The sequence below is a fragment of the Lates calcarifer genome, unplaced genomic scaffold (assembly GCF_001640805.2).
Source record: "Lates calcarifer isolate ASB-BC8 unplaced genomic scaffold, TLL_Latcal_v3 _unitig_2049_quiver_2501, whole genome shotgun sequence".
In the NCBI taxonomy this organism is placed as follows: Eukaryota; Metazoa; Chordata; class Actinopteri; family Centropomidae; genus Lates; species Lates calcarifer.
The window spans coordinates 893-21,602 of record NW_026115944.1 but is presented as its reverse complement, the minus strand read 5'-3'; the positions used below and the strand labels follow the sequence as shown (position 1 = coordinate 21,602).

Genomic DNA, 20,710 nt, shown 5'->3' with positions numbered 1-20,710 from the left:
TTGACCTCATGACTTGGTTTTTGCTCTGATATGCATTGTCAGCTGTGAGCCCTTATATAGACTGGTGTGTGCCTTTCCAGATCATGTCCAGTCAACTGAATTTGATGCACAGCCACACTGAACGCTACTGAATTTGTCAGTGGCAACACTTTATGTGTATTTTCTGCAATTTCAGTGATGAGCCTCTCAACGACAGAAGTAAATCTTCATTTCTGCATATATTTATCTTTTTTGGGGTTGGGGTTGCACAATATCTTTATTCTCAAAAGGTGGTTCACACCCTTAAAAAGGTTGAGAGCCACTGTCCTACAGCATCTATGTATGAGTTTATTACTTATTATATTAGTTTAATTCTTGTAACAAATGTAATAATTATTTATCTATTGGTTTTTCTTGGAAGGGCATTCACCCTCCACTGCAAACTGTGATGGGGGCATGCCATCCAACAAAGAGGTCTACAATAATGGAACCTTTGGGTTCAGGACTCCCGAGTTTGCTGAAGTTGTTTACATGTTTTTGGAGAGTTTAATGAGATCCATAGAGGGTGAAGCAGTCTAAATAAAAACGTCCACAAGGTCAAGCACTTTCACTTTCTGTAACTTATCTCTTACTGCAATCCTCAAAGTGAGACATGTTTTATCAGTTATTTATTTCTGAGTACCTGTTGTATGATCCACCTGTGATTAACATTTTGATTTAAAGAATCTTGATGAAGGCTGAATTAAATGTAACGTATATAACTCTTGATGGATATATTGGATTGCAGGAATACAGATATCTTTATTTTACGATCATGTTAATAGTATATATTCTAATAATCTGCTGTAATGCTACCATTGTGTTTCTAATTGTGACTCACAGAAACCTCCATGAGCCTATGTACATTTTCATTGCAGCTTTGTTAATCAACTCTGTTCTTTACAGCACTAATATCTACCCAAAGATTCTGTTTGATGTTTTATCTGAAAAACAGGTCATAACTTATCCACTTTGTATCTTTCAAGGATTTTCATATTACACTCTGGCCTATTCAGAGTTTTTTACTGTTGGCAGTCATGTCCTATGACAGGTATGTGTCTATATGTAAACCTCTGCAATATCCAACTATCATGAGAAAAATTACTGTCAAAGTCTTAGTGATTTTTTCGTGGCTTGTGCCTGCTTGTGAGCTCTCAGTGACACTTGCATTGAATGTTAATATAAAACTCTGTAACGTAGTTGTGAAGGGAATTTTCTGCAACAATTCAGTTTACAAACTTCAGTGTGCAATCTCAGTAGCAATGTCTACTTATGGTGTGGTTGTGTTGTTGAATATTTCACTTCTCCCTGTGCTCTTCATACTTTTTACATACACCAGGATACTTATAATATCCTATAGAAGCAGAGGAGAAGTCAGGAAAAAAGCTGCACAGACCTGTTTACCTCACCTTTTGGTTTTAATCAGCTTCACTTGTTTTTTTATTTATGATATTGTTGTAGTTCGAGTGGAATCAAATTTTCCAAAACTTGCCCGTTTAATAATGACTTTACAAGTGACTGTGTACCATCCTCTCTTGAATCCAATCATATATGGATTAAAAATGAAAGAAATCTCTAAACACCTCAAGAGGCTGTTGTTTCAGATCAAACCACACTAATATGTAAACATTACTGGAGTCCTACTTGAAATAATGCATTGATGTATCTTTTTTTCAAGTCAATGGATTCATTTTTATGACTGATACATGTAATACGCATATAATTATTTTTAATTTTAGACATCAATATTTGTATCATTGTCTCCAGTTGCATTAATGAAGTTTATACTGGTTATAAAAAGGAGGCGTCAACTTTCATATTGTTTAGTAAAAATGTGCTCTGTTAGCAGTTACAATGGTAACTAACTGTAGTGGTTGTGTTAGTTGAGCTGTGCTTTTACATGGTACAGTGTTGCTTTATAAATTGTTAGGAATTGTGTAGTTACGCAGTTACATGTATATACTGTCAGTATTCATATGTAAATGTTTGTATACTGATTTATATTTTTATCTCTGTAACATTTCAGTTTTACAGCGAATTCAAGTAGAAAAGAATCAAAAACAAATGCTGAAGTGGAAACTAGACTTAAGTGAAAAGTCAAGCCTTGTGTGTTTATTGGAGGACTTACAAATGTTAAATGGCTGTCTAGCTTTGCACAAGAGTATGTGCCGCAAGGGCAGGACACTATATGTATATTTTCTGCAATTTCAGTGATGAACCTCTCAAAGACAGAGGTAAATCTCTAATTGTGTACATAAGATATTTCCTTTGTTTTCTGGGGTGGGTGAGTCACACAACATTTTTATCTTCAAAACTGGGTCACCCTCTTACAAAGGTTGAGAGCCACTGTCCTATAGCCCAGACATAGGTGTCAAATGTGCTATATATTCATGTCAATGCTTGTATCAAACGTCATAATTATCTGTTCATCCCATTTTTCTTGATGCAGAGACAAGACCTCTCACCCTCCACTGAAGACTGTAATAGGGGCACAGAGCCCTACAAAGAGATCTGCTGGGTCTCCGTTTGAATCTGCCCTGGGCTTTTTGCTGCATGTCCCCTGCCTATCATATCTCTTTTCACCACTACCATCAATGTAGCAGACATCCATAGCCTGGCATCAGTGACAAGCATTAAAGAAATCATTCACAGTGTGTTTGGAAAGTGCTCAGGCCCCATCAATTTTTTTCATGTTTTATTAAGTTGCAGCATAATTCTTAAATAACAAAAAATCATGTTTCTGTGAGCTTTAAAGGCAGTTCTTTTGACCTCATGACTTGGTTTTTGCTTGGTTTATGCATTGTCAGCTGTGAGACTTTATATATGCATGTAGACAGGCCTTTCCAAATCACGCCAAATCAGTTGAGTTTATCTTGTCTAAATTACCACCAGACGTGGCATCTCACTGATGTCCTAATTTTGATCAATAGCCACACTGAATTCCCCTGAACTGTCAGTGGCAATACTTTGCTGTATGTGTATTTTTAGTTATTTATTTTTGACATTTCACTAATGCGCTTCTAGAGTGTTCTTGAGGACATGGTGTCTTTCATCAGCGGACATCATAGAAAATATCTGCACAATTAAGGAAAACCTTCTTTATGTATTCTCTGTTTGTGAATGACTAGCTGTACTATCTGTAGTCTGATTGTTGGAGGTACATAGTGTTTTTAATTTGCTACTTGATACAAGAGAGTCACACCCTTAAAAAGGTTGAGAAACACAGTCGTATAGCACTGCCCTATGTGTTTATTATGTTTGCTATTGCATATATTCATATGTTAATGCTTGTAGTAAACATAATCATCTATTCATCCATTTTTCTTGATGACAAGGGCATTCACCCTCTACTGCAAACTGTGATGGGGGCACGCCACCCAACAACAAGGTCTACAATAATGAAACCTTTGGGTTTAGGACCCTTGAGTTTGCTGAAGTTGTTTACATGTTGGTGGACAGTTTAATAACATCCACGGAGGGTGAAACAGTCTGATAAAAACAGTCCTCACAGAGTCAAACACTTCACTCTCTGTAACTCTGGTATCTCGGAATGAATGAGACAATCTGTTACTGCAATCCTCAAAGAGAGACGTGTTTTATCAGTTATTATTTCTGAGTACCTGTTGTATGATCCACCTGTGTTACTGATTAACATTTTGGTTTAAAGAATCTTGATGAACACTGAGGTAAATGTAACATATATAACTCTTGGTGGGTATGTCGAACTGCAGAAATACAGATATCTTTATTTTATGATAATGTTTACAGTATATATTCTAATAATCTGTTTTAATTCCGTCATCGTGTTTCTTATCACAATTCATAAAAACCTCCATGAGCCTATGTACATTTTCATTGCAGCTTTGTTAATCAACTCTGTTCTTTTCAGCACTAATATCTACCCAAAGCTTTTGATTGACTTTTTATCTGAAAAACACATCATAACTACTGCATTTTGTATCTTTCAAGGATTTTCATATTACACTCTGGCCACTTCAGAGTTTTTACTGTTGGCAGTCATGGCCTATGACAGGTATGTGTCTATATGTAAACCTCTGCAATATCCAACTATCATGAGAGAAACAGCTGTCAAAGGCTTCCTGATCTTAGCTTGGCTTGTGCCTGCTTGTGAGATTGCAGTGTCAGTTGTACTGTATGCTAATGTCAAATTCTGTAACTTTACTATGAAGGGAATATTCTGCAACAATTCAGCGTTCACACTTCAGTGTGTGATCTCAGAAGCTATATCTATATATGGTGTGGCCATGTTGCTAAACATTGCACTTTTCCCTATGCTCTTCATACTTTTCACATACACCAGGATACTTATAATATCCTATAGAAGTTGTAAAAAAGTCAGGAAAAAAGCTGCACAGACCTGTTTACCACACCTGCTGGTGTTGATTAACTTTTCCTGCTTTGCTGTTTATGATGTTGTTGTAGTTCGAGTGGAATCAGATTTACCAAAACTTGCCCGTTTAATAATGACTTTACAAATGATTGCTTATCATCCTCTCTTAAATCCAATCATATATGGATTAAAAATGAAAGAAATCTCTAAACACCTCAAGAGGTTGTTGCTTCAGATCAAATCACACTAATATGTAAACATTATTAACTGATGTAAAGTGGTTTCATCAGTAATGATGATACACTGACATGTTCTCTTAATAAGTATTTCATAAATTTAATTTTAGGACAGATGCACAGTATTGGTACAGAGTATCATCAGCTTTCATTTCATTTATTTTTTCCCCTTGCCAGCCTAAAACACAGCAGCACATGACAGGATTTCACTGATCTTTACTGTTTGTATGTTACAGATTTTGATTTGGCAGTGTGGAATTTTAACCAATAAAGCAAATGTTTGTAAGAAAAAAAAAAACTTGTGATTCATTGTGTTCCACACCAGTGTTTGTAATGGTACATTCAGTATTGTGTTTGCAAATAGGGCTGGAGTGGGACTCAGTTTCAGCCTGGGAGTTTCATGGCTCAGACAAGCTCACCTTTTACTGGAGATATATAATTGTAGCCTTCCTAATGTAAGTCTGAAATAGTGCACTATTCTCTACATCCCTGTTATTAATAATGTATTTATCAAAAATCAAATTTCCAATTTGACACACGTAAGTGTGGTTATAAATATTGGTGATACTGGGACTAATTTGATCAAGTCTAATTTAAGTTTTTCTGGCCACTTTTCCTATAGAACAGGTCTAGACTGTGGTCTTTATAACATTAACACTGACTGAATCCAACCTGTCCACTCTGGAGTTGCTCGTGTTTGGTGGCTTCTCCTTACACTAACTATCAGACTGATTGAGGAGCTGCTGCTGAGGGGCTACAAGGTTAAGTTTCACACTTAGTTCTTGTAACATACTATTTGCAAAGAACTTTGTATCATATAAATTAGGCTGTATAACACCAAACAGTTCACTGACTTGATTCATAAACTTTAACGGTGGTTTTCATGTTATGTGTTCTGCTTTGTTTTGCACATCTGGTAACTTGAGCTTACCTGACGCATTTACTGAGTGCTGCAAGCTTGTGTTAATAAAACAAAACAGTTTGGCACATTTAGCTGACTCAGCTTTTCGATCACGTATCACATCTTCTCTGTGTCAGGGCAGAGGGAACAGCTCAATGATCAAATGTGATTATGGAACCAACGTTAAGCTTGCTTACTGCTTGGCTGTTGAAGAATATTGCTGTCTGTAGAGAAACGCTACTCAAATATTGAGTAGCCTACTGGTGCCCATTTTTAGCGAGTGCACCCTGTAATATCTATTTACTGTCACTGTAGACTGGCCCTTGTGGCCCCACAACCAGCCCAGCCCTCCGGGAATTTTCCTGGTTCTCGCAATTAGCCACTCCGGGCCTGGTTACAGCGTAAAAAATTGAAGAGTAGAGAAATTTCACGAGTTTCACGTCACTTAAACATAATTTTATATTTCTTCCCTTGGGTTTCTCTCACCTTTAACTGGTGTTGACGTACTCATTTTAGAGTAATTTATAATTTCATTTCATTCATGAAAACACCTACATTTTCCAGTTAGATTAAAGCGGCCCATTGTTTATCTACTATAGCCTGAGAAGCTACATCTGAATATGAGACCAAGAGATTGACAAAGTTCAATTGGAGAAAACTCAAGTTTTTAGAGGTAAAGTTTTTTTCCCCCTCACATTAGACCTACTCAATCTGTGAAAACAGTTGTACTCTGTCTTCTTTGTCTCTGGAGGAGAAAGTAACACTGATGATGTCCTAGTAGTATCATAAGTGTTATTCAAGTTTGGACTCAGGGACTACAAATTCATAATAGAACGTCTGTGTTGCAAACTGGAGGTGTGGGCTTTTAAACAAACAATAAACAGGGTTTTCTGGGTCTTGATCCATATTAGCTGTCATGATTGGAGCTCAGGACGAGGGAGATGGACCTTTAAATGCAGACTCAGAGATCTGGCTAGCAAACAAAAATTAGTTATTTTAACTAAGAACAGAAAAATAAAAATACTCGCTGTCAAATGAACAGGCTAAAAGCCAACAAATTAAAGTTTATGGTAGAACACTCAGCAGGAAGAGGAAAAAAAAAAAACAGCTCTCTGACTCAGGACTTTGCCAGGCTGGCCTGGGGCAGGAAAACCGGGCAGAACAGGAGGTCCTCAGGCAAACAGTCATGATGTTTAAGAGTTCAAAGTGTGAGATCTCTGATGGATGGCCTAGGGAGGTAGGAAGGCAATGGCCAAGGTGGGACCCCTCATGAGGGGTTTGGCGATAAGAAAGGTGGGTCCTCACAGGAAGCTGAGCAGAAGGGAAGCAGTGAAGGAGGGAGCCCACAGGAAGACAACGGCGAAGGTGAGACCCCTCAGGAGACTGGGCAGTAGGGCGACGACAATAGGTCCTATCCGGAGGTCGGGCAGGAGGGTGTCAGCTGCAAAGACGTGTCCCCTCGGGTGGCCAGGAAGGAAGATGAAGGCAGCCAAGGATGGCACAGATGATTCCCCTCAGGAAGCAGAGCAGGAGTCAGCTGAACCATCAACAGCAGATGAGGGGCAGGAATCCACCAAGTCACCAACAGTTGATCAGGATTTGGTGTCGGCTAAGCTCCCAACAGAGGAACTGGAACTGGTATCAGCCGAGGAGCTGGAGTTTGCAGAACCACTGATGGAACTCACATTGGTGTCAGCTGAGCCCCTAACAGGAGACAAGGTAAAGGAGTTGACTGGACTGGGTTCAACCAAACCAATGAGAGAAGACAAGGTGCATGGGTAGGCCGCCCACTGGAGAGCAGGTGATGTTGGCTGGGCCACTGACTGGAGATCATCTAGTATCACTGACAGGGATGCAACAGGTGTTGGGCGGGCCCCTACAGGTGACAAGATGCAGGTGTTTGCTGGGCCATTGACAGCAGACAAGGTGCACAGGTTGGCCAACACACAGACAAGGGAACAGGGACTAGATTCGACTGGACCCCTGACTGGGAATCTGGAGGAGGTGTTGGTGAGATCGCCAAACAGCAGGCGACGAGCAGGGGTTCCCAACAGGTGATCAGGAGCAGGTTTTGGCTGGGCTGCCTACCAGGAAAGAGGACCTGGGGTCAGCTGGACTGCCAGCTGAAGATCTGCTGGGATTGGCCAGATCGCCAACGGGGGGTCAAGCGGTATTGGATGAGCCACTGGCTGGTAACAAGAAGCACTGATTGGCCAGATCGCCACCCAACAAAGAGGTCCACAGTAATGAAACCTTTGGGTTCAGGATCCTGAGTTTGCTGAAGTTGTTTACATGTTGGTGGAGAGTTTAATGAGATCCATGGAGGGTGAAACAGTCTGATAAAAACAGTTCACAGAGTGAAACAGTTCACTCTCTGTAACTCTGGTATTTGTGAATGAATGAGACAGTCGAATACAGTTCATTTGCTCCTGCAATCATCAAAGAGAGACATGTTTTATCAGTTATTATTTCTGAGTACCTGTTGTATGATCCGCTTGTGTTACTGATTAACATTTTGGTTTGGAGAATCTTGATGGATGCTGAAGTAAATGTAACATATCTAACTTTTGGTGGGTATGTCGAACTGCAGAAATACAGATATCTTTATTTTACGATAATGTTTACAGTATATATTCTAATAATCTACTGTAATTCTGTCATTGTGTTTCTTATCACAATTCATAAAAACCTCCATGAGCCTATGTACATTTTCATTGCAGCTTTGTTAATCAACACTGTTCTTTACAGCACTGCTATCTACCCAAAGCTTTTGATTGACTTTTTATCTGAAAAACAGATCATAACTATTGCATTTTGTCTGTTTCAAGGATTTTCATATTACACTCTGGCTTCCTCAGAGTTTTTACTGTTGGCAGTCATGGCCTATGACAGGTATGTGTCTATATGTAAACCTCTGCAATATCCAACTATCATGAGAGAAACAGCTGTCAAAGGCTTCCTGATCTTAGCTTGGCTTGTGCCTGCTTGTGAGATTGCAGTGTCAGTTGTACTGTATGCTAATGTCAAATTCTGTAACTTTACTATGAAGGGAATATTCTGCAACAATTCAGGGTTCAAACTTCAGTGTGTGATCTCAGAAGCTATATCTATATATGGTGTGGTCATGTTGCTAAACATTGCACTTTTCCCTATGCTCTTCATACTTTTCACATACACCAGGATACTTATAATATCCTATAGAAGTTGTAAAAAAGTCAGGAAAAAAGCTGCACAGACCTGTTTACCACACCTGCTGGTACTGATGAACTTTTCCTGCTTTATTGTTTATGATGTTGTTGTAGTTCGAGTGGAATCAGATTTACCAAAACTTGCCCGTTTAATAATGACTTTACAAATGATTGCTTATCATCCTCTCTTAAATCCAATCATATATGGATTAAAAATGAAAGAAATCTCTAAACACCTCAAGAGGTTGTTGCTTCAGATCAAATCACACTAATATGTAAACATTATTATTATTCCTGATGTTGTGTAGTTTCATCAGTAATGACGATACACTGTGTTTGTTAATATGTATTTCATAGATTTATTTTTATGACTGATGCACAGTATTGGTACATAGTATCATTAGCTTTCCTTTTTTTAATCAATTATTTTTGCCCGCATTTAAGTCTTACCAACTTAAAACACAGCAGCACATGATAGGATTTCACTGATCTTTACTCTCTGTTTGTTACAGATTTTGATTTGGCAGTGTGGAATTTTAACCAATAAAACAAATGTAGTTTAAAAAAAAAAATGCTTGTGATTTTTTGTGTTCCACACCAGTGTTTGTAATGGTACATTCAGTATTGTTTTTGCAAATGTTACAAGGTGCAAAATCAAAACAGTTAGTTTCAAATCACTTCAACGTAATTTTGTATTTCTTCCCTTGGGTTTCCCTCACTTTTAACTGGTGTAGATGTACTCAACATTAGAGTAATTGATAATTTTATATCATGCATGGAAACACTTGTAAGTTTCAGTTTAATTAAAGTAAAGTCTGTGTTTCAAACTAGAGGTGTGGGGTTTTAAATATGAGGACTTTTAAAACAGGCTGGGAAGATCTAACCAAAGTATGACATTGGCTTCATTAATATCAACTGTAGTAAACAGGGTTTCTGGGTCTTGATCCATATTAGCTGTCATGATTGGAGCTCAGGACGAGGGAGATGGACCTATAAATGCAGACTCAGAGATCTGGCTAGCAAACAACAATGATTTATTTTAACTAAGAACAGAAAAATAAAAATACTCGCTGTCAAATGAACAGGCTAAAAGCCAACAAATTAAAGTTTATGGTAGAACACTCAGCAGGAAGAGGAAAAAAAAAAACAGCTCTCTGACTCAGGACTTTGCCAGGCTGGCCTGGGGCAGGAAAACCGGGCAGAACAGGAGGTCCTCAGGCAAACAGTCATGATGTTTAAGAGTTCAAAGTGTGAGATCTCTGATGGATGGCCTAGGGAGGTAGGAAGGCAATGGCCAAGGTGGGACCCCTCATGAGGGGTTTGGCGATAAGAAAGGTGGATCCTCACAGGAAGCTGAGCAGAAGGGAAGCAGTGAAGCAGGGAGCCCACAGGAAGACAACGGCGAAGGTGAGACCCCTCAGGAGACTGGGCAGTAGGGTGACGACAATAGGTCCTATCCGGAGGTCGGGCAGGAGGGTGTCAGCTGCAAAGACGTGTCCCCTCGGGTGGCCAGGAAGGAAGATGAAGGCAGCCAAGGATGGCACAGATGATTCCCCTCAGGAAGCAGAGCAGGAGTCAGCTGAGCCATCAACAGCAGACGAGGGGCAGGAATCCACCAAGTCACCAACAGTTGATCAGGATTTGGTGTCGGCTAAGCTCCCAACAGAGGAACTGGAACTGGTATCAGCCGAGGAGCTGGAGTTTGCAGAAACACTGATGGAACTCACATTGGTGTCAGCTGGGCCCCTAACAGGAGACAAGGTAAAAGAGTTGACTGGACCATTGACAGGAACTCAGGATCTGGGTTCAACCAAACCAATGAGAGAAGACAAGGTGCATGGGTAGGCCGCCCACTGGAGAACAGGTGATGTTGGCTGGGCCACTGACTGGAGATCATCTAGTATCACTGACAGGGATGCAACAGGTGTTGGGCAGGCCCCTACAGGTGACAAGATGCAGGTGTTTGCTGGGCCACTGACAACAGACAAGGTGCACGGGTTGGCCAACACACAGACAAGGGAACAGGAACTAGATTCGACTGGACCCCTGACTGGGACTCTGGAGGAGGTGTTGGTGAGATCGCCAAACAGCAGGCGACGAGCAGGGGTTCCCAACAGGTGATCAGGAGCAGGTTTTGGCTGGGCTGCCTACCAGGAAAGAGGACCTGGGGTCAGCCTGACCGCTAGCTGAAGATCTGCTGGGATTGGCCAGATCGCCAACGGGGGGTCAAGCGGTATTGGATGAGCCACTGGCTGGTAACAAGAAGCACTGATTGGCCAGATCGCCACCCAACAAAGAGGTCCACAGTAATGAAACCTTTGGGTTCAGGATCCTGAGTTTGCTGAAGTTGTTTACATGTTGGTGGAGAGTTTAATGAGATCCATGGAGGGTGAAACAGTCTGATAAAAACAGTTCACAGAGTGAAACAGTTCACTCTCTGTAACTCTGGTATTTGTGAATGAATGAGACAGTCGAATACAGTTCATTTGCTCCTGCAATCCTCAAAGTGAGACGTGTTTTATCAGTTATTATTTCTCAGTACCTGTTGTATGATCCGCTTGTGTTACTGATTAACATTTTGGTTTGGAGAATCTTGATGGATGCTGAAGTAAATGTAACATATCTAACTTTTGGTGGGTATGTCGAACTGCAGAAATACAGATATCTTTATTTTATGATAATGTTTACAGTATATATTCTAATAATCTACTGTAATTCTGTCATTGTGTTTCTTATCACAATTCATAAAAACCTCCATGAGCCTATGTACATTTTCATCGCAGCTTTGTTAATCAACACTGTTCTTTACAGCACTGCTATCTACCCAAAGCTTTTGATTGACTTTTTATCTGAAAAACAGATCATAACTATTGCATTTTGTCTGTTTCAAGGATTTTCATATTACACTCTGGCCACTTCAGAGTTTTTACTGTTGGCAGTCATGGCCTATGACAGGTATGTGTCTATATGTAAACCTCTGCAATATCCAACTATCATGAGAGAAACAGCTGTCAAAGGCTTCCTGATCTTAGCTTGGCTTGTGCCTGCTTGTGTGACTGCAGTGTCAGTTGTACTGTATGCTAATGTCAAATTCTGTAACTTTACTATGAAGGGAATATTCTGCAACAATTCAGGGTTCAAACTTCAGTGTGTGATCTCAGAAGCTATATCTATATATGGTGTGGTCATGTTGCTTAACATTGCACTTTTCCCTATGCTCTTTATACTTTTCACATACACCAGGATACTTATAATATCCTATAGAAGTTGTAAAAAAGTCAGGAAAAAAGCTGCACAGACCTGTTTACCACACCTGCTGGTATTGATTAACTTTTCCTGCTTTATAATTTATGATATTGTTGTAGTTCGAGTGGAATCAGATTTACCAAAACTTGCCCGTTTAATAATGACTTTACAAATGATTGCTTATCATCCTCTCTTAAATCCAATCATATATGGATTAAAAATGAAAGAAATCTCTAAACACCTCAAGAGGCTGTTGCTTCAGATCAAATCACACTAATATGTAAACATTATTATTATTCCTGATGTTGTGTAGTTTCATCAGTAATGACGATACACTGTGTTTGTTAATATGTATTTCATAGATTTATTTTTATGACTGATGCACAGTATTGGTACATAGTATCATTAGCTTTCCTTTTTTTAATCAATTATTTTTGCCCGCATTTAAGTCTTACCAACTTAAAACACAGCAGCACATGATAGGATTTCACTGATCTTTACTCTCTGTTTGTTACAGATTTTGATTTGGCAGTGTGGAATTTTAACCAATAAAACAAATGTAGTTTAAAAAAAAATGCTTGTGATTTTTTGTGTTCCACACCAGTGTTTGTAATGGTACATTCAGTATTGTTTTTGCAAATGTTACAAGGTGCAAAATCAAAACAGTTAGTTTCAAATCACTTCAACGTAATTTTGTATTTCTTCCCTTGGGTTTCTCTCACTTTTAACTGGTGTAGATGTACTCAACATTAGAGTAATTGATAATTTTATATCATGCATGGAAACACTTGTAAGTTTCAGTTTATTAAAGTAAAGTCTGTGTTGCAAACTAGAGGTGTGGGGTTTTAAATATGAGGACTTTTAAAACAGGCTGGGAAGATCTAACCAAAGTATGACATTGGCTTCATTAATATCAACTGTAGTAAACAGGGTTTCTGGGTCTTGATCCATACTAGCTGTCATGATTGGAGCTCAGGATGAGGGAGATGGACCTTTAAATGCAGACTCAGAGATCTGGCTAGCAAACAACAATGATTTATTTTAATTTTTTTATCTTTTATTTTCAAACTTCAAATGAAGAACCAAAAACTCTCTGTCAAATGAACAGCAGAAAGTCCAACAAATTACAGTCTATGGGAGAATGCTCAGCAGAGAAGAAAAAAAAAAATAAATAAAAAAAAATAGGCAGCTCACTGATGGCAGGCAGAACCAGAGCCCCCCAGGCCAATGGCCCTGAGACCTCGTCCGATGAGGAACTGGAGACCAAAGGCGAGGGCAGTCCCCCACAGGAAGCTGAGCTGAGAGGAAGTAGTGAAGGCTGAATCCCACAGAAAGATAACAGGGAAAGTACTAGGTGCATGGGTAGGCCACCAACTGGCAGGCAGGTGATGTCGGCTGGGTCACAGACACAAGATCTGTTGGTGTCACTGACTGGAACACAGCAGGTGTTGGGCCGGCCCCCACAAGTAACAGGTGTTTGTTGGGCCATGGACAATAGATTAGATTAGATTAGATAAATACTTTATTAATCCACAAGGGAAAGTCACAACAATGTGCATTGGCTGACACGAAGATGGGGACAGGAACTGCAGACAACCCCTAGCTGGAGATCTGAAGCAGGTGTTGGCTGGATTACCAACAGGGGTCAGCTGGTTCGCTGACAGGTTCCCTACTGGGAAAGAGGACCTGGGGTCAGCTGGACCACCAACTGCAGACCAGCTGGTGACAAACTGCAGGGGATCCCGCTGGCGTCCTGTGATGCTCTTCAGGTGGGCCAACACTAGACATTCAAAGGACTTCATGACCACAGACATCAAGAAGACCTGTAGTCGTTCAGACCTGTGATAGATGGTTTCTTGGGGACTGGGATGATGGTGGAAAGTTTGAAAGGATGATGGTGGAGCGTTTGAAGGATGATGGTGGAGTGTTTGAAAGGATGATGGTGGAACATTTGAAAGGATGATGGTGGAGTGTTTGAGGTGGGCAGAACACAAGGAAACGGCATACCAAAATAAGACAATAAGAAATAAGAAAAATAAAAAAGAAATAAGAGCTTAAAGCACAAAAGACACCAGGGGGATAATAAAACGGGAACAAACATCACTGGGAACACAAGATAAATGATAATTTCCAAAGAAAACCAAAAACCAGAGTCACCCAGGAAGGGTGGTCATGACACTAGTAGTTATAGGTAAGGACATTTATGTCTCTGCTCCTTTAATTTTGACCTTTTTATTCATTTGTCTCTTATCTCGTCTTCCCCCAGCTATATGGAAGTGCAAGTGCAACGATACTATATCACTGGTGACTGTTTTGTCCTCTTTGGGGAGGCAAAAAATAACACTGACAAATCATTACCTTTTAAATGGGAACTGTGGGTCTCTCTCTGTAATTATAATAATGGTAAATGAACTGTACTTAAATGACGCTTTTCTAGTTATATCGACCACTCAAAGCGCTTCATGCTACATGTCACATTCACACATTCACACACCGATGACATGCATCGGGGGCGATTTGGGGTTCAGTATCTTGCCCAAGGATACTTCGGTATGTGGACTGGAGGAGCCGGGGATCAAACCACTGACCTTCTGGTTGGTGGGTGACCCCTCTACCTCCTGAGCCACAGCTGCCACATCTTAAGAGTATTATAAATGAGTAAGACTGGTCAAAAATTGTATCTGCAGTTGACCAAGAAGTTTTTGCAAAAGGCTGGACTTAGGGAATATTGGCCATAACTCGCTAACCATTGGTCCTGTCATCACAAATCTTGCTTCATGTGTTCAATTCGTGATTGGGAATAGGTCTACCAAAGCATTTTGACCTCAACCCACAGGCAGTGCTAGAAATGCCACAAACTTGTGTCTGACAGAGTGAACAGAATTTCACCAACTTCACTGGAGACATCGAACTTCATACATACAGAAAAAATAGCACAAGTGTGGGTGGGCTAGTCCATGTCTTCTCACTCTTTCTCATTTGCCTAGGCAGAAAAAATGGCACTCTGTGCTTATGTACTGACTAACTCTGAATTTGCCCAACAGGACATTAAGCAAAGACAGAAACACTGTCTTTTCACCACTGGACCAGGGTAAGACATACCACCAGGGGTCATGATGAAGAACAATAAACATTTAAGTGCTTGGAGGGTTTAAGGGTTGAATTTTGTAGGTGAGCTTCTTTGTGCTGGTCTCTTCATTCCCCTTACTATTTCCACTAGAAACTTGTAAGTGCATGTTAATGGGAGACCTGAGTAGCTTGTTCCAGTAACAGACTGCTGCATCTGCGGTGCAAGAAGGAGCGCTACCGCAAGTCATTCATTCCAACAGCCATCAGGCTGTACAACACCAGACTGACCCAATAAAACCTGAAACTCTGGACTCCATAATTTCATCTACCTCAATGATTATCACCCTTTTTTCTGTATTACAACTGCATATTTCACAACTGCACATTTTCTGTTTATTACAGAGACTTTTTTAATGCTGATTGCTGCACTTTAACTTTTTTACCCTTTTTACCCCTTTTTTTCTTCTGTATTTCTTATATTTTTATTTTTTATTTTTCTATTTTTGTCACTCTTGTTTCTTGCTGGCTGTAACATGTAAAATAAAGTCTATCTTATCTTAATATTCCCAGATGATGGTGCTAAAATGGAAGTGACAGATTTTAAACACGTCATCTTGAGTGTCCTTACTGTAATCTACTGTGTTATATTCAGTACACATCTACTGCATATTTGTCCATCCTGCTCCTCCACTTTTCTTCCATTTTTTCCCATTAAAGAGTCACAGACATGCAATGCTGTCCAGTTTGGGCCATAACAACAGACTGAATACCCTCTGCCACAGTTCATAATTGATACAAATGCCAGAAACCATGGAATTACAGCCAACAGCAGGAGGGAGTTCAGGAGGGCTGTCACATCTGCAAATCCAGCAACAAACTTCCTGTAATGTGCTTACATTTTGCCACTGATCATACAACCCTTAAATTGTTGTTGTCTCTTAATGAACACACACAATGGCAACTTGCCCCTTGTATGTTTGCTGTTGAAAAAAACTTGAGGGTTGGGTTTGCACAAAGGAACTTTTTCATTCTGACAGTTCATTTCTCGATTTTCCAGTCTTGATGAACTATGGTAAAACAGGGTAAAATAGTTTTATATCTGCATTATTATCTCTAGGCACATTGTATCTATGGTAAATGCTGACATGCAAGGTGCTGGCCTGACAATCAGGAGCAGCTTGGGGTTTAGTAGCTTGTTGGTTCAATCCCCAGTTCCTCCTTAGACCACAAGAAATTGAGCAACAAGCCTGAAATGAATGGATGACTTCTTGTTCGTGAACAGGAAATGTCCTGACAAAATGGGGAAAAAGTGAGAACTAGATTAAAAGTTATAGTCCAGGAGAAACCCAACACCTGTTTCTCAGAGTTTTTTTGGGAATTTATCCTGACAGTCACTATACTGCAGTCAGCACAAGAAACCGCTGTATGTTCTTCACAAGACATTTATTTCATGCATTTAAATATTAGAGCTTGCACATGTTTTTAACAGCAAGTAATCCAGAGAGTTTTGGTGTCCTTAACTCATTCAGTATAGGATACATCATAGTTAAATATGGTGCTGACAGTATCTCTATCTTTTATATATCTACTTCAACTGTTTCATGTGTAAATTCCAATCAACTACATTGAAATGACAATAACACGGGCTACTGATTCTCTGATCTTGGCTGACAACAGAATGAGGGCTGGACTTGTGGTGACACGTGTAATAGTGATTAAATAACTTTTTGATAGCATATTTTGTTTATTATTATTATTTTACAATAAAATGAAAAACATGGACATGTTCTTGCATTCAGAGCTGTTGTTCACTTTATAAACTGTTAACAGTTTTAACTATTTTTCCTGGACAGAACAACCTCTTGAGGTGTTAGATATTTCTTTCATTTTCAGTCCATATATGATTGGATTAATAGAGGATGATACAAAACCACTTGTAAAGTCATTATCAAAGATAGCGTTTTTGGAAAGTCAGTTTCCACTCTCAGCAGAAGTACATCATATGCACTCAGACAGGTGAAGTTTAATAAAACCAACAGGTGAGGTAAACAGGTCTGTGTGGCTTTTCTCCTGACTTTCTCTACAACTCTGATAAGATATTACAAATATCCTGGTGTGTTAGTGTGAAGAAAGAATTGCAGCATTAACAAAAATAACAAAACCATATATATATTAGTGCACTTAAACTCACACAGTGAAGTTATAAACTGCACTGTTACAAATTATTCCTTTCAAAGAGAAGTTGCAGAGTTTTTTATTTGCATTTAGTACAGCTGGTACTGCACTTTGAACAACAGGCAGGAGCCAGCTAAAAGCAGGAAAATATTGATGGTTGTTTTTGATAATTGGTTGGTTTTATATGGACACATACCTGTCATAGGCCATGACTGCCAGGAGTAAGAATTCTGCACCACCTAAAGTGTAATATATAAACCACTGAAAGAGACAGGCTGAGTAAGATATGATCTGAATTTCAGATAGAAAGTCAATAAGAAGCTTTGGATAAATTGCAGTGCTGTAAAGAACAGAGTTGATTAACAAAGCTGCAATGAAAATGTACATAGGCTCATGGAGGTTTTGGTGAATCACGATAAGACACACAGTGGTGGAATTAAAGCAGATTATTAGAATATAAGCTGTAAACATAATTAGAAAATATAGGTATCTGTATTTAGTCACTTCCACATACCCATCAAGAGTTATGTATGTTACATTTAATTTATTTTCCATTAAGGTTGTCCAAACAAAAGCTTCTTGAAGTTTCACTTTGAAGATTACATTCACAGTTACCTGTCCTCAGTGTGCACTGTGTTTGTTGAAATATTATCTCAATCCGAACTGAAGTGTTTGGCTCAGTTGCTTGGTTTTAATCACCCATGGTTCTCCTTAAACTTTTCATTATCATGTGAACAACATCAAAACTCTATAGAGGCCTGAACCAAATCTGTTGTGTAGGCAACATTGGTACCTAGGGCACCAGTGCACTGGAGGATGCATGGAGAAGGACAGGCTCTCACATGCTCCATGTGGCAACTCACACACGACCCTGCAACAATTAATGTGTACATACTTGTGCAAGCTACTCTCCAGTCCATGTGGGAGTTGCTGTTGTTCTCTGATACTAAGTTGGGTGCTGTGGATTAAAGTCACAGGAGAAGCAGGAAAAGTTGAATCTGAATGTTACTGAAAATCTTTACAGTGATTGTACATCATCACCGTACAACACACGCATCATCTTGACCATGATTATGAACTTGTGTTTGCAGAGCTTGCTGTGGCCCGAAGAAGTCACTTACAGCAGAGTGGAAATAAAGTATAGATGAAAGTTTAAAATATGAAGGAGAGAGACGGTTTGTCTGGAAAATCAGCCATGGTAGCACCTCTGTGATGCTGTCCTGGCACGGCAGTGCTTTGGGCACTGCAAATTGATGACCTGCTACCAATGTTATTTAAAAAAGCACATAATTGTTCTCTTTCTTTTTTGAAGCATTTTTGGGGGAATTATTATTATATTACTTTATTGATAAATGGTTATGTAGCAGTCCATGGTCTACACCCCTAACCCCAAAGCCACTTTGCCTCTTTTCTTTAATTATCTGACCAACGTAATAAAGACTGCCTGAGGTGCTTCATTTGATTTGGGAAAAAAGAGCTAATATACTAGATTGAACACAAACATTTATTTATATTTATATTTACAGATGTATTTGACTGCAAAAGTGACATCGGACATTTGTTTACTATTGATTTAGAATCAGAGATATTGATCTGCAAAGTTTTAAGCCAAAAAGCTAGAAATTCTGGACAAGGTCTGAGCTTGTCACTTATTGCTTTTAAAACCAAAGAAAATAAAAATATACACGACAGTTTGCTAGCATGTTGGGATACAGGAGTAGATATAACACAGAGGAGATATTTGACAGATTGCGGTTTGCTGTCCCGTAGTGTCCTCTTAGTGAATCTATACAAAGTTTTCACAACCAGCAAAATGTTTCCTCATATTATCTCTCCATTAACAAGCGCTAGTTGTTTTAGGCAGATTTAAGGGTAAGAAGCAGATATGATCAAACAAATACACAGGTAGATGGGTAAGGTAAATATGCTATGGTCAAATCAAGCCATCAGAATGTGTAGTCACACACAAGCTAACTGAAACAAATTACTGAAAATGATTGATCGAAAACATTAAGATGGTTGTGATTCACAATAAACTTAATGATAATGCCACTCAAAGTTCTGCCAACAAAATGATCATCCTCTCTGCTTGTGTTCTTTTGATAAGTAGGAACTTCCTGTGTGACACTCTTCTTCTATGCTACACAGGAAGTACAATTATTAAACTACATGCAATATAAGAAACAGCCACTAGATGTTTGCCCATAACAGTCTTGAGAGGTCTAATGTGGCAAAATACACGAAAACACCCATAGCTCATATGTGTGTGGGAATTTTAAGGCAGAATGTTTACTGTGGGACTTTTAAATAGGACAAATAAATGTCAGCAAATAGCTGTCAACAAGAAACTAAACTTGCTGTACAGGGTAAGCTTTTTTGTTTAAACTGAAACAGCTGTGAGAAATTAAACATCCACTGCTAAGGTTCAAGTGGCGGTGGTTACAAAAGGCCAGTGTTAAAATTTGTACCTGATTGCATTAGAACCAAAATACATTTGCACTGCTTGGTATTTACAATATTTGAACATCATTCACTCATTCATTTAACGATGGGACGCTTCATGCTCTCTAATATTAAATGAAGTTTGATCATTTATTTAAACCCTTCAATGTCATAAAGATTTGTATTCTCTTGTATTCTCTTTAAAACATTTTTTGGATCCTTGTTGTACGTCCGGCTCCATTTACCACAGTCCAGTATTCACTGTGACTCTCAATGAGTTTACTTTAGGCGGCTCTACTGTGCAAGTACTGAGTACTGTGCAAATGTAATATTGAATGCACTGACATTGCCAGTGGTGTGCAACATAAGACTTCAAGGGACCTCAAATCATTAAAAATACTTTTCAGGGGCTCATCAAATCACATGCTTTTTTTCAAGAAATGACTATCAGCACTATTACAAATATTTTATTGACAGAACAACCTCTTCAGGTGTTCAGCAGATTTTTTTCAATTTTTAGTCCATATATGATTGGATTAAAGAGAGGATGATACATTATTACTTGTAAAAGTCATAATTAAACGTGCAGTTTTTGGAAAATCAGATTCCAGTCTAAGTATAATAATATCATATGTACACAACAAATGAAAAAATTGATTAAAACCAACAGGTGAGGTAAACAGGTCTGTGCAGCTTTTGTCCTGACTTCTCTACATCTTCTATAAGATATTATGAGAATCTTTATGTACGTAAAAACTATGTACAGGCAAAGGCAAAAATACAATATTGAGCAAAATGATCACACCATACCACTGATAGCCCTCTTGAGCTCACACAGTGGAAGTTTGTGAATTGAATTGTTACAAAAAATTCCTTTCAAAGTAAAGCTACATAGTTTTGTCTTAGCGCTCAATATAGCTGATCCCACAAACCTGAGAGGCCAGGTACAAGCCAAAGCCAAAACTAACACAATACTGATAGTAGTTTTTGTCATGATAGTTTGGATATTGCAGAGGTTTACATATAGACACATACCTGTCATAGGCCATGGCTGCCAACAGTAAAAACTCCTTGAACGCCCCTA

The 20,710-nt window shown here is 39.1% G+C and overlaps 4 protein-coding genes across 4 annotated transcripts; all 4 read left to right on the top strand.

The window, feature by feature from the left end:
* The first annotated feature begins 709 nt into the window (after window positions 1-709).
* Window positions 710-1,637, top strand: LOC127139666 (olfactory receptor 2T1-like). Its single transcript, XM_051067864.1, is given in 2 exon segments — window positions 710-1,036; window positions 1,038-1,637. Coding segments are annotated over 2 exon segments (927 nt in total).
* A 2,055-nt stretch (window positions 1,638-3,692) lies between these two features.
* Window positions 3,693-4,619, top strand: LOC108891863 (olfactory receptor 11A1-like). Its single transcript, XM_018689196.1, has one exon. The coding sequence runs from the start codon at window positions 3,693-3,695 to the stop codon at window positions 4,617-4,619; it is 927 nt and encodes a 308-aa protein (XP_018544712.1).
* A 3,420-nt stretch (window positions 4,620-8,039) lies between these two features.
* On the top strand, window positions 8,040-9,038 carry LOC108891862 (olfactory receptor 11A1-like). The gene has a single exon (XM_018689195.2). The coding sequence runs from the start codon at window positions 8,040-8,042 to the stop codon at window positions 8,964-8,966; it is 927 nt and encodes a 308-aa protein (XP_018544711.1). The 3' UTR covers window positions 8,967-9,038.
* Window positions 9,039-11,290: 2,252 nt separating this feature from the next.
* LOC127139667 (olfactory receptor 11A1-like) lies at window positions 11,291-12,342 on the top strand. The gene has a single exon (XM_051067865.1). The coding sequence runs from the start codon at window positions 11,291-11,293 to the stop codon at window positions 12,215-12,217; it is 927 nt and encodes a 308-aa protein (XP_050923822.1). The 3' UTR covers window positions 12,218-12,342.
* The last annotated feature ends 8,368 nt before the right edge of the window (window positions 12,343-20,710 follow it).

Excerpts from the sequence above, each read along its gene's own strand:
- LOC108891863 (XM_018689196.1), top strand. The coding sequence starts at position 3,693 with ATGAACACTGAGGTAAATGTAACATATATAACTCTTGGTGGGTATGTC.
- LOC108891862 (XM_018689195.2), top strand. The coding sequence starts at position 8,040 with ATGGATGCTGAAGTAAATGTAACATATCTAACTTTTGGTGGGTATGTC.
- LOC127139667 (XM_051067865.1), top strand. The coding sequence starts at position 11,291 with ATGGATGCTGAAGTAAATGTAACATATCTAACTTTTGGTGGGTATGTC.